Source organism: Camelina sativa, chromosome 6 (genome assembly GCF_000633955.1).
Source record: "Camelina sativa cultivar DH55 chromosome 6, Cs, whole genome shotgun sequence".
NCBI classification, from domain to species: Eukaryota; Viridiplantae; Streptophyta; class Magnoliopsida; order Brassicales; family Brassicaceae; genus Camelina; species Camelina sativa.
Window position 1 is genome coordinate 447548 of NC_025690.1, and position 13347 is coordinate 460894.

At 36.8% G+C, this 13347-nt stretch overlaps 1 protein-coding gene and 1 pseudogene across 1 annotated transcript in view; one reads left to right on the forward strand and one right to left on the reverse strand.

The window, feature by feature from the left end:
• The window catches only part of LOC104793817 (protein VAC14 homolog), a 5677-nt gene extending 1031 nt beyond the window's left edge, over positions 1 to 4646 (reverse strand). The window contains exons 1-20 of the mRNA XM_010520246.1: positions 4297 to 4646; positions 4048 to 4161; positions 3857 to 3922; positions 3542 to 3631; positions 3316 to 3435; positions 3204 to 3232; positions 2960 to 3102; positions 2782 to 2876; positions 2517 to 2603; positions 2291 to 2398; positions 2105 to 2196; positions 1934 to 2015; positions 1776 to 1841; positions 1534 to 1649; positions 1332 to 1452; positions 1002 to 1163; positions 785 to 913; positions 635 to 703; positions 235 to 522; positions 6 to 141 (exon numbers count right to left, since the gene is read on the reverse strand). Coding sequence (XP_010518548.1) covers positions 6 to 141; positions 235 to 522; positions 635 to 703; positions 785 to 913; positions 1002 to 1163; positions 1332 to 1452; positions 1534 to 1649; positions 1776 to 1841; positions 1934 to 2015; positions 2105 to 2196; positions 2291 to 2398; positions 2517 to 2603; positions 2782 to 2876; positions 2960 to 3102; positions 3204 to 3232; positions 3316 to 3435; positions 3542 to 3631; positions 3857 to 3922; positions 4048 to 4161; positions 4297 to 4386 — 2203 coding nt within the window. The 5' untranslated portion in view covers positions 4387 to 4646. The remainder of the gene's footprint in view (positions 1 to 5; positions 142 to 234; positions 523 to 634; positions 704 to 784; positions 914 to 1001; positions 1164 to 1331; positions 1453 to 1533; positions 1650 to 1775; positions 1842 to 1933; positions 2016 to 2104; positions 2197 to 2290; positions 2399 to 2516; positions 2604 to 2781; positions 2877 to 2959; positions 3103 to 3203; positions 3233 to 3315; positions 3436 to 3541; positions 3632 to 3856; positions 3923 to 4047; positions 4162 to 4296) is intronic.
• Positions 8912 to 9643, forward strand: LOC104793819 (annotated as a pseudogene).

Here is a 13347-nt window from a genome sequence, read left to right on the forward strand (position 1 = left end):
TTGACCAGGGCCTTTTCTTGAAGATCTTGATGGAGGTCGATTGTTGTCTGCAGCTGATGATGATGTCGAGGAAGGTGGTGGTCGTTGTTGTTGTTGTTGCTGTTGCTGCTGCTGTTGTTGTTCTTCAGATCTCCTCACCTCCTAACAGATCAATAAAAAGCACCATGAGCCTATCTATGTCTAATAACATTCAACACTCCAAGCCTTAAGATAAATGTGCTGCGTTCTGTGTACCTTTGATGTAGAAGAAGAGGAAGTGTGATATGAGTAGTTCACTCTAGTCCTTGCCTGGCCACGATGCAGATTCTGTACGTTCTCAAACTGTTGTAGCCGCGCAGAAAAATTGATTCCTTGGTGGGGACTGTTGCCATTATCTTCTTCTAAGTCACCGTCCTCGTTTTGATGCATATACTGAGAGAAAGGAACTCCTGAAGTTGCTCTTCCTATTTGGTTTCCAGTACTGAATGAGTACGTTGGCACAGTTTTGAGTCTTGTTCTAAGTATCTTGAATGCCGCACTTTGCTGCATACATAAAAAAAAAAAAAAACTAGGAATTAACAATTTTCAGAAGAAAAAAAACAGCAATTTTGCAACAGACCAAATAAGTCTGTTTCTTCTTTTCTTCTCGTTTTACCTGGGGAAGTAACATTAGAAGACCGTAAAGTGTTTTCAGCAACCACGTGTACCTTCCTGGTTCAAGAAGCTGCAGAAGACAAAAAAGGTTTTGGTAGAAACGAAAAAAATCATAAAAGTAAGCGGATTGGTTGAAAAAATTCAAGCAAACCTGCAACCTAAGGTAAGTAAAGATTGGAGTTTCAAGAAGCCGGATCAATTTATCAAGCTGTACTAGAAATTTGACGTTGATGTCTTCTTCTACCAATGATTGAATCACGACACTCGCATGCTGGTAAGCCTGTCAATAATTTTGTTTCCTCGATATTCAATACAGATAGTCAACACAATCACATTGTGTTAAATTTACATTTCTTATTGATTTTTACCTGAGCTAATAAGCACAGGCTTATAATTGCCATGGGTGAATGGCACCATGAAGTATACAAGGCAACAAAAAGTTCTTTCCCTTCGCGATTGACGAGTGAACCTTTTAATAGATCTCGTAGTTTCGATAACTCCGGGGAAGTAAGCAAAATCAAATTCAATGCCTGAAACATAAAACAAAAAGGCAGTCTAGTGATTAATAACTCAAAGTGAGAAAAACCCAGTCAACTCTCAAAGGGCTAATATAAGCCACGCAGACAAAAACAATCAACTCACTGTACTGACCTTAAAACATTCCTTAATTGAAGATATCTAGGAAAAGGAGATAATACCTGAACCATGGTAGAGGCAAAGTCAAGATTATCTTCTCCCTCAAGAATTGTTGAGAGCTCTCGGTAGACTCTTTCGGCATCCAAAAGTACACACATTCTTCGGACGATAAGGGCACCACGCCTGTAAAGAGAAATGTTTTGGCCAACTAAATAAATATGTTCTTTCCAGCAACTTAAAGGCAGATTATTAGATGCAACTAACCTTTCCAAAAGAGAATTATCAGCTCGGAAATTGTGGACTAGAAATACAATGAGCTGGCGAAAGTGTTGAGGATCTTTTGCTACACCAGCATGAACCTCCAGAACCAAGAGCACCACCTAAAGTATATTTTCAAGTCCAGATAGTTCAAATATCAAATAAGTTCATTACCAGGCAAAACCAAACCTACATATCATACAAAGTTCAACAACCAATCAAACAAACAGTCAGGGAATAAAACTTACGTCGTCAGAAGAATCAGATAGTGCTTTTAGAAGGGTGTCAAATATGTCATTCAGGAAGCACAGGACCTGTTACAAGATTAGCAATTTAGTTATATAGCAACAAACCAAAAGGGCAAACTTGAAAAGAATGATGCCCAAACAAAAACCAGTTTCTTTACCTCTGTACGATGCTTGTTTAAAAGTGTTGATATCCAATTCAATGCTTCAATTCGTGTAGCCTCAAAGTCACTTGATAGCTGCCTGCTCGATGGAAAAACTCACAAATCACAAAAACAGGCGAGATTTTATATCATTCAAAAGGAAAAAAAAAAAGATAGAGAAAAACTAACCTCCTTGCAACAGAGAGAATTGCGCCAACGTCAAAACCATCCGAGGGTTCAACATGAATTGAACGAAGTTCTTCATTGGTTTCACGAGCAACCTTGTGGGAAGAAAATTGAAAAAACAAAGAAAGTGAAAAGTTGCATACAAAACCTACAGTTTCAATTACCGGGGAGGAGGAGAAGCAAACTTACCACCCTAATTTTCTCTTCTTTGTCAGATATGCAAGGCAAAATAGCCCCAAGAATATCAGCGTAATAACGCACGAGCTGGTCACCCCCAAGTTTTACAAACTCGTTTATCTACAAAAGACATTTAATAAAAAGCAGATATTCTTAGTATATGAATCTCCTGAGAAGTCAAAGTACCCATATATGTAACTGGAAGAGGCCAAGAAGAAGCATGGTTTTTTCTGCTTACCCACGTGATGGCTGTTAATCGAGTAAATTCATCAGGAGAAGCAGCCCTCTGCACCAGTATTTCAGCCATGCGACCATAATCTACAGACTTCAACAGTAGCACCGCTCGAGTCAGTAATTTACCAATGAAACATAAATATTGTCTTTAAAAAGTAGACGAGCTAACAAGAAAAGATAGACCTCCAGAAAATTAGTTGAGAAAAGGAATTTGCTAGCAGGATTTTTTTCTTAGTCCAAAAAATAAGGCCAAACAACAGAAGTCTTACTGGTGAATTTTTTATCTCTTGAAGAAACTCTGAAAGAGCTGAATCAGCTTGTTGTCGTATTTCATGACTAGAGTCGCTCAGCATATTGAATAACCCTGAAATTCAATGACAAGTTGCGTCAGCTGATACACAAATAACAAAATATACATCAAGCTGAAGTTAGCAAAAGTGCAATTACCATCTAGAAAGTCAGGCAGAAACCCAAGCATATCAATGTCTGGAACACTATCAAGAACAGTGATCCATCCTACCAGAAATTGCCGTACATAAGGGTTTAGAACGTTCATGCGCTCTTTTAAAAGAGGTATGAATTCCTCAATACTGCAAAAATCCAAATCCAAAAGAAATGGAGCGTCAAGTAAAGTTAATAGTGACAGATATAGTTTTGATACACAGACCCAAAAAAAGCTAACTAGACAAACCTGAACTGATCACTTTCCGTCACAATATCCTGCTTTACAAGGTTTTAACTCTAATTCAGCGTAATGTTTAAAATCAAAATATCATGTGTAAGAAAAAAAAAACTGTCCACACCTTAACAAGGCGATCCAAAAGATGAGCAGCACTTTGGACATTGGCATCAGAATCAGCTGAGAGTTTGCACAAGGCATCAAAAATCTTATTGAAGAAAATAATGAAATCGCCTCGCACAACCTGTAGTAGTAAACCAGAAATAAAAAAAGGCAACTGTGCATCAATGACAGTATCACATAGAAGAATGAACTGAAAACACATGGATACTACTAGTAAAATCTTTTACCTTTGCAATGTTATATAGAGCTTCACATGCATAGTACCGAACTCGGCTATCTTGATCAGAAAAGGAATTAATCACAGGTGGCACTATGTGCTTCACATGTCATGAATGAAAAAAGAAACATTAGAAAACGTTTTTATAATCCAAGAAAGAAAGTAGACAAATACCATAGATGGAATTATACATAGAAAAAAAGAGAACAGTAATCATAGCTTTTCAAATCTTACTATGAGCAGATAGATTAACTATGTGTTATATATATAGTGCATCATATGCTTGAACAATTCACACTCCATACATAGATAAATATATAAATACCTCAAGATATTGAGCAGCTTCTGTAGACAAACCAACTGTAACAGCAGCTAAGCCAATAAGACCACCCTATTATTATTATACCAAAAACAAAAAAAAAAAAAAGCCCCAATGATCAAAGCAATTTCACAAAGGAAAAAATCGGAAAACCCTCGGATCTAAGTAGAGAAACGCAAATGCAAATTGGGGGAGACCTTTCTATGATTAGCTTGAGGGGATTTGGCAAATTCCTTAATCAACATCTCAATGACTTTGGAGATCTTGTCATGATCACCCGAAGAAGTTAGATTCTTCACAATATTCTCAAGCTACACACACACAACAATAATCGAAGATTACAAAAAAGAAACTATCATCATCTTAGAAAACAATTGAAAGACAAAGTAAGGAAAAACCCTAAATAAGAGAGGCAAAAGAAAAGAGGAGATAAGAGATTGAGAAACCTCAAGGGCAGCATTTTTGCGCTTCTCATAGAGTTTATCGGAGAGATTGCGATGAACAGCGGCCGGAATCGCAGAAAGAGCGTCTGACATCTCTCTCTCTCTCTCTCTCTGGTCAGATGAAAATCGCGATCGGAGAAGAAGAAGAAGAAGAGCGGATTGGATTATTGAACGTCAAAGACGAAATCAAAATCAGATCTGGTCAAAAAACAAAAACGATGAACTCATCTGTGGCTACCACTTGTTACTCCCGTTTCTCGAATTCGATTTCTGGAGAAAACTATTTTCTGATTTTTATTTTTTATTTTTTCCTTAATCCTTACTGGTTTTTTTTTTTTGTTTGTGTAAAAAAAACGAACACACACAACACAATTTGATGTATGTAATTTAGAAAAAGCTTTNAAAAAAAAAAAAAAAAAAAAAAAAAAAAAAAAAAAAAAAAGAAGAAAAAGAAAACTAATAAAGAAGACAAGTGAAATGTGCGTGATCAGCTGTTTGTAAATGACAAATCCACCCTTATTTGAGGAACAGACCTACGTGGATAATATCGGCATTTTACTATAGTGGTATTTTATTGAGTTATTTGGTAAAATAGACAGTTTTCAAAACAAATATTTGGTACAATCACTATTTATAATTAGCAAATTCCATGTTTTTACTGTTTTCTACTGTTCATAAGACTTTTCAACCTTCATCAACATTTCATATTTTGGAGTGGTGAAGTATTTCTATTGATCCAACACATGCTATTTAGATTCTAATTTTTTTTTTAATATGCTCTCAACAATTTTAAAAACAAAAATGCTAGGTAATTAAAATTGGTTTTCTAAAATTTTAAAGATGTATAAAAATCTAAGTTTTTTTTTTGATATGCATTTTGTTTGATGATTTTATTTGATAATGTTAATTTTTTTTTTACAAATTTTGTATCCGTACACATTATTAAGTGTACAGACATTATCCATTATTAATGTTCGTACACATTATTAAGTATACAAATTTAATTTGTGTAATTTGTTTAATTCTTAGGGTTTCAAATATTTGTATCACAATGATTTTGTTTAAATTACATATGTACACTTAATATTATGTGTTTGTACACTTAATAAAGTGTATAGACATTTGTACACTAAATAAGGTGTACGGATACAAAAGATGTATATAATATATTTAAAAATTATTAAATAAAATTAATATCAAATTGTAAAGAAAAAAATATACCTATTTGTATCCAAGAAAATTTCAAAAAAAAATTATATTAACAATTATTTGAATAATTATGATTGAAAGAAAAAAAAACTTTATTTCTCACCCACACACATACCTTTTTGGTAATCTTCTCGTCCAAGCATATGTCCCACAATCTCTCATATCTCACACGTTCTCTATTACACAACACTTATTTTTCTAATTTTGAATAGTAAATGTATTAGTTTACCAATTAAGTTTTCAAAATGTACTAGCATGCAAACAAACCCTATTTTATTTTCCATTGGTTTTGATTACCAAGCCACTATGGTGTGTAAACTGTATAAACCTAATCCAATAAACCATACTTATGAAAACTACCATTCTAGAATCTAGATGTTTATCATAGCCATAATTGGGTCTAGCAATTTTTGTTTCTCAAAATCTCTAACGTTATCTCTTATAATGTTTTTTTTTTCGTCTTCTGCCGTGGATAAGACGAATAAACGACAATTATGTTTTACTTCCATTTGTTATGCTAGTGTGCATAATTCTTAAAAAAAATATGAGTTTTATCATCAAAACTATAAGCTATGGTAAAATTTCTGTCCACTTATTAACGAATTCAACATTTAATAAAAACAAAAAAGTATCAAATCAAATGTAACAACTTAACATTATTGAAACAAACGCATATAATTGAAAAGATCATACGAATTCAGGCATGGACTATGGACGTGGAGTCTCCTTTTATTTCTGGTTATAGATGTTATAAATTAATCACATAATTAAGCTCGTATTAATTTACGAATACTGTATATATATGTGCGTAACGAATCTGTCCGTTGATTGAGGATAACATGTGTTAACTCACACGTAATGTAAAACAGAGCAAAAACGAAATAATAAAATGCAACTAATAAATTTGAAATAATAATGTATATATCTCCTTGGACTTGGAGTTCAATGATGAGGCAGAAGTTTGATCTTGAAGGCATTATTAGTAAATACTAAATACTAAATAATATGATTTAACTTAATTAAAAGTAAATAAATTACTACTGTTTCAGACAAACATATATAGCGAAACGAAAAAATAAATAGTCCAAACGAGAGTATCTTGAAACAAAGACAGAAACGAAAAATAAGAGCTTCGAGGACAATGGAAAACTCAACCCGAATTCATTATATTCGTCTCGAAGCTGCCGGCGCCGGCTGATCATGTTGGCGTTGGGTAGACACTCGTTTCTGCCAGATGCGGGTATGAAACAACCAAGTTCCACGTAGAAGATTTTTGAGCTCCACGATTAGTAAGACGTCGAGCTCCTAGTAAGACGTAAATGATTATGAAAAGGACGAAAACCAGTCCGGAATGCTTTCCTCAAACGTTTGCTCTTTGGAAAATCTTCTACCTACAAGAAACAAAGAGTATTTTGGAAACGTGAAAACATAAAACTGTGGAAACCAGCAAGTGTGGAAAACCAATTTCATGCTTTCTATTTCAACCTTTTCTCTTGCCTGCTCTAGGCGGTACTTTCTCTCTAGGCGGTACATGCGTAGACTGGATCGAATACGCTCATGAATACAAGACTCCTGCTTGACAAGGAGTGTAAAAAAAGTTGAAACAGATTGTTGCTTAGAAAAATGAAACAATGTATTGAGAGAGAATGCTTACTTTCCATGCATGTTCATTAGTTGAGAGATGCTTCATGAAATCATCAAAGCTTTTGCAATCACAACGGCACGTTTTGCAATCAAACATTCCGGTAGATTCACCCCTTTGACTACTGCACCTCTGAAGAACGTGTCTTGTCTCAGAAACTGTGGAAAAAAAAACAGCTTCAGAAACAGCGTAATTAGATTTCAATAGTACGTAGTAGATGATGAGAGGAGAACAAATAAAACTTTCCCAGAGCCACTCGGCAGAGGTGACCAGGGATAACATTTTCTAAGGCCTAAATGGATAAGCCAGGAACATGTTGTATCTTCCAAATTATCACTGTAGCTGGATATGATCATCATCAATGTAGCTGGAGGAGGATTAAGGTCTCGCCATTTCAAGAAATCGGACAACATTTTCTTGCATCTGAGTTCTGTTTCAATAAAAGGAAAGCATTGCACTATTGATATATATATATATATATATATATATATATAAAGTCGAGCTACGAGAGATGAATAACAAATGGACTAACCGTCAATGGCATGTGCAAGAGAGACTCCAGTGGAAGAGAGACTTCGCAAGAGATGATAAGGGATTTGTGATTGGTCGCCATAGGCAGTGATGGAAACAGGACCAGAGTAGCCTAGGATCTAGAACGCCCCTTCTAAACTCGGACGGACCCGAGTAGCATCAAAACCCTCCGGAATGGGACAGTCCACCATGTCCCACCACACCGCTATTTTAGCTGTGGCGTATTCAGGCTTGGCCGGGTAGTTCCTTCCCCACTCAGATGTTACAGGGGTAAATTTTCGTTTGGTAGGGTTTTCAACCTCCTGCGATAAACTAAGGTGTTAGTTGCTGCTCAAATAATAATTAATTAATTAATGTGGAGGGAGAGAGAGCGAGAGAGGATGTTTACTTGCGATGCATGCTTTCTACTCGAGAGATGGTTTCTGAATTTCCTCGGGCTTTGGCAATCGAAATTGCACGATTTACAATAAAACATGGCAGGAGAGATGATAATTTCTTCTTCTTCTTCTTCTTTTTCTTCTTCTTCATGTTTATTAACCATGGCGTTCGACCCTAGTAATTCATCCCAGCCCCACTCTTCAGAAAATTCCTTTACTGATTGCACTGATTCTCTAGTACGAACCGAATAAGTCAGAGAGATGTTGTATATCGTCTCTTGTTGTAGCCGGGCCAGATCTAAAGAGACGCCATCCTCCACCTCCATCGGATGGTATACCTGATCGGATATGAACATTATTGTAGCCGGAGGAGGATTGTGACCTCGCCATTCCACCATATCTGAATACATGAGTGCGCATGTGCTTTCTGTTTCAGTAGTAGTTTTTAAAGGAAAAACCCATTTCACTAATTGAAAAATATTTAAACCCTACATATAATTCCACATGAGATCGATAAAAAAAAATATATGGACTAACCGGAACTAACATGTGCAACAGCGACTCCAGTGGAAGAGAGCCCCCGCAGGACATGATCAGGGGTTTGTGTTTGGTCGCCATAGGCAGTGATGGAGACAGGACCACAGTAGCCTAGTTTCTTGAACGCCCCTTCTATACTCGGACGGACCCGACGAGCATCATATCCCACGGGAATCGGACAGTCCTTCATGTCCCACCACACCGCTATTTTAGCTGTCGCGTATTCAGGCGCCGTCTCAAAGTTCGGCATCCTCTCTAAACTAGGGAAATCACAAACGCTATCGATTTTTCGAAGGTTTGTTGTATATATACACCAAACTAAATGGGCCTAAATGAAAGCCTAAATAAGAAGAAGAAGCCGTGGTGGTTGGATAATGATGATGACGATTATGATGATTAGAGGAACGAAGAAGAAGTGGACTGGACTATGGTTTTTGAGGTATTTGCTTCTTCTTCTTCTGGAACTTTCAGAAATTTAATCAGTAAAGTTTCTCACTTTAAAATTCATACTTAATGTTGTTGTTTAGGTGTTAGCTCTGTGTAGCCAATATAATATAGGGGTTTTTTGTTTGTTTGTTTGTAATTGCAGGTATTTAGGACTTTGAGTTGGATGCTTGCACCCATTGGCATGTCTTTACTTCTTGGAACAGTTTCCAACGCGGGTTTAGCGGTTCCTTTAGTACAGTCTCTGTTGTCTCTCATTGTGGTTATAAGTAAGGTCTGGAGCAGGCCAAGCTTTAGTAGGCCCTATGAAAAGAAGCAGAAGAGATACATTTTCAAGATCTGGGAATGTAGGTAGTTCAAGAACAAGGAAAACTAAGCAAGGAGACAAAATGAGGAGTGGTGTTGGTAAGGGAGGATACAAGCTGCTAAGTCATGGATGATAGGAGATGTTGATTCTAACAGCATGGATATTAGAAATGACTATCCGTCAAACGAGGATGTGAGTTACGGAGAAGCCATTGCCCTTGAGGATGCTTATTGCTGCCTTCCCTTTTTTGGGTTTATGGACCAAATTGTTAGTTTGGAGATTAACTGTTTTCACGTGGTTTAGAAAAGGACCAGAGTTTCTCTCGCGATTGGTCGTCAAATCAAATGAATTCAGTCTTCCTGAAATCCTTAAGGTAAGCTTTCTGTTATCTTGGAACTTAGAAGTTCGATTACTTGTGATAGCTATGCATATTCTTTCTAAGTTGAGAATATATGCCTCTCAGAGATTTGTGTTTCTATAAATACCAAGGTGTAATAGTTCTTGTTTTGTACAACCTAATTAGTATCTTATTTTTCATATAATCAGCACCACTAATTGGTACTAGATGCTGCAGCATGCTACTGTTCTTTAGTATGTGAGATTTAAGATTACATACTCTTCTACTTTATCTAGTCAGGAAGCTTTAAGATGTTTCAGTGATGTTAGATAGAACCAGAAGAAACAGTGAGAAAGAATGATAGGAAGAAAGTAGGTAGATGGGATGTATTTATATGGTGAAGGACAAAGTAGTTGTGTGTACAGGATATATAAAAAACAAGTATGAATAAAGTGATTTTTTTCTTTTTTTCTTTTCTTTCTACAAATGTTTACTAGCTAGCCTCTTGTCCATAAGAAGCCGTAGCGAACACGAAACTGCAAACTGACATTAAGTAGTAGATTTTGCTGGATTAACAACTTGTATGCTTAATTTGCTTAAGGATGATGATTGTTATGCTTTTATAAATCAGCTTTTTATTAAAACAACCTGACCCGTTTTTTTTTTAATAAATATAATATATAATCAAGCACCCCATAATACTTAATTAAACCGTCAAACCACAAACCAATAACAACCAATATGCACCGCGGAAATATACCAACAACAGGAACATTCCTAACCATTATAACCGACAACCTAACATGCTACTAAACCAGGTTCCAACATTAATAAACATAACCAAGACCAACACACAACGAGACCCTAGATCATCCTCCTCCTCATCGCCTTGATTCCACGATCACACTTTGCCTTTATCTGCACCACAAATACATATTAAGATGCATGAGTATTATTATAAACACTCAGTGAGGCCATCCTTCCATCTACTGGGCTATACACACAAGCAACTGAGATTCCAATGTTTAACAAACAACAAACCAGGAAATCACGAATCACACACCAGACCGACACCATATAGGTGTCGATCGACACAAGCCCAAACATGGTGTCGACCGACACCCACTTGGTGTCGATCGACACCGACCTCGCAGACATGTTCTGCTCCGAGCCGATCGTCGAATCTCTGTTCCCAATCATCTCCAATCCATCCCAAACTCTCCCAAATGCTTCTGGAACCTAAGGAAACATGAAACCAACCAAACCACGCAAGCAAAGCACCACAACAACAAAGAACAACCACAACAAAGGAGATCTCAGGCTTAGATCAGCCATGATCAAGCACTCACCTCTTTTGTAGGAAGATTTGATTGAGAAACGGTGGAAACAACACCTTAGGGAGCTTCTTCTTCGTTCCCAACAACAACTCTCCCTTCTACAGCTACAGATCTCACCAAAAACCACCAAGAACAAGTCAAAATCTCTCAAGAACACTATCCAACGTTTTCTCTCTTCTTTCTCTCTTTTCTCACTCAACGGCGACAACCACACCCTAAAACCCTTAATTCGTCGCTTCTCCACTTATATACTCGGTTTAGGGATTTCTAATTGAACCAAACCGAACCAAACAACAATTAAAACAAACCAATCGAAACTGGAAATGTTGGTGTCGATCGATAAACCAAGGGTGTCGGTCGACACTCAGACCAAAAATGCCATATCTGGTTCGCGGATGTTACATTTATTCACAACAAATTTACTTTTATGATTTATTCACTTATTTTATAACTTATATATTCTATATTTTGTAAGTCTCAGATTTAATCATATCCATATTTTAAGGCATTAAATTTTAATTAATTGCAATTATTTATTTGTGTTTATGTTATTTTTTATAGCATTCTAATGAATGATTAATAACAATTAAAATAGAAAAAATAATAAAAGATATTAATATTTAATTATTGCATTTTTGTAATTCTTATATACTTTATGTAATTAAGAGTTCAACATGTGTGTAGCATATGCTACATTATGCTTATAAGAAGTTCAACATGTTTGTATGATATATATGTAAGATATGATATATATATATATATATATATATGATACCATATTAGTAAACATAGGTCCAACTCAAAACAAATTAGCAATGAGTGGAGAGACCCATGTACTATATATATTGCCCCACAAATATCTATTCTCTCAATGTGGGATATCTTAATACACCCCCCTCACGCTCAGGGCTGGACATCTTGAAACGACCGACCCGTTTTTTTTTTTTTTTAAATACTATATATATAATTAAGCATTCCATACTACTTAATTAAATCAACCCAAACTACAAAACATCATTTAAACCAGCCATAACTATCTTAAATAGCGGAAACGTACAAACAATACCAAACCAACATATCCTTAATACAATAACATTCCTAACCATTCTATCCAACAACGTATCATAACTCTAACCAAGGTTCCAACATATAACCATAAATAACCAACAACACACAATTGAGACCCTAGATCATCCTCCCCATCATCGCCTTGATTCCACGTTCACACTTGCCTTTACATGCACCGCAAACACAAATTGAGATGCATGAGTATTTAATAAACACTCAGTGAGGCCATCCTCCCATCTACTGGACTATACATACAAGCAACTGAGATTCTATTATTAAAGCCAACAACCAAAACACAAACAACACAACAAACCAGGAAAACAAGACTCGGTTAAGTCTGGTGTCGACCGACGCTAACGCGTCACTGGTGTCGACCGACACTAGGTCGGTGTCGAACAACACTCAACCAACATGGTGTTGGTCGTTGTCGATCGACACCACCTTCGCAGAATCGATTTGCACGAAGCCGAACGACGAACCTCCGTTCCAAACCCTCCCTAACTCTTCCAAACTTCTCAGGAACCTATGGGAACATGAAAACAACCAACCCACACAAGCAAAACACCACAAACACAAAGAAACAGCCAAAACAACAGAGATCTCAGGCTTAGATCAGCCATGGTCAAGCACTCACCTCTTTTGCAGGAAGATTCTCACTCAACAACGACGAATCCAACACTTAGAAGTCTTCTCCTTTGTTCCTAACACAAGATCTTCATTCCACAGCAATAGATCTCTGAAGAACAACAAAGGATCTCACAAATCTCTCTCAAAAACGTTTTCTCCTTCTTCTCTCTGCTTCTCTGTCCAGAAACAGCTAAAAGGACGAAATAAGTCGAGTTCCCCTTTTAAACTCGAGTTTAGGGCTTCTCTTAAACCAACCACGCAAACCGGATGATTAAAATCGAACCAATCAAACCGTTAGCAAACGGTGTTACAATTCTCCACCACCAATAAGGATTCGTCCTCGAATCCCGCAACATCATCTNACCGACGCTAACGCGTCACTGGTGTCGACCGACACTAGGTCGGTGTCGAACAACACTCAACCAACATGGTGTTGGTCGTTGTCGATCGACACCACCTTCGCAGAATCGATTTGCACGAAGCCGAACGACGAACCTCCGTTCCAAACCCTCCCTAACTCTTCCAAACTTCTCAGGAACCTATGGGAACATGAAAACAACCAACCCACACAAGCAAAACACCACAAACACAAAGAAACAGCCAAAACAACAGAGATCTCAGGCTTAGATCAGCCATGG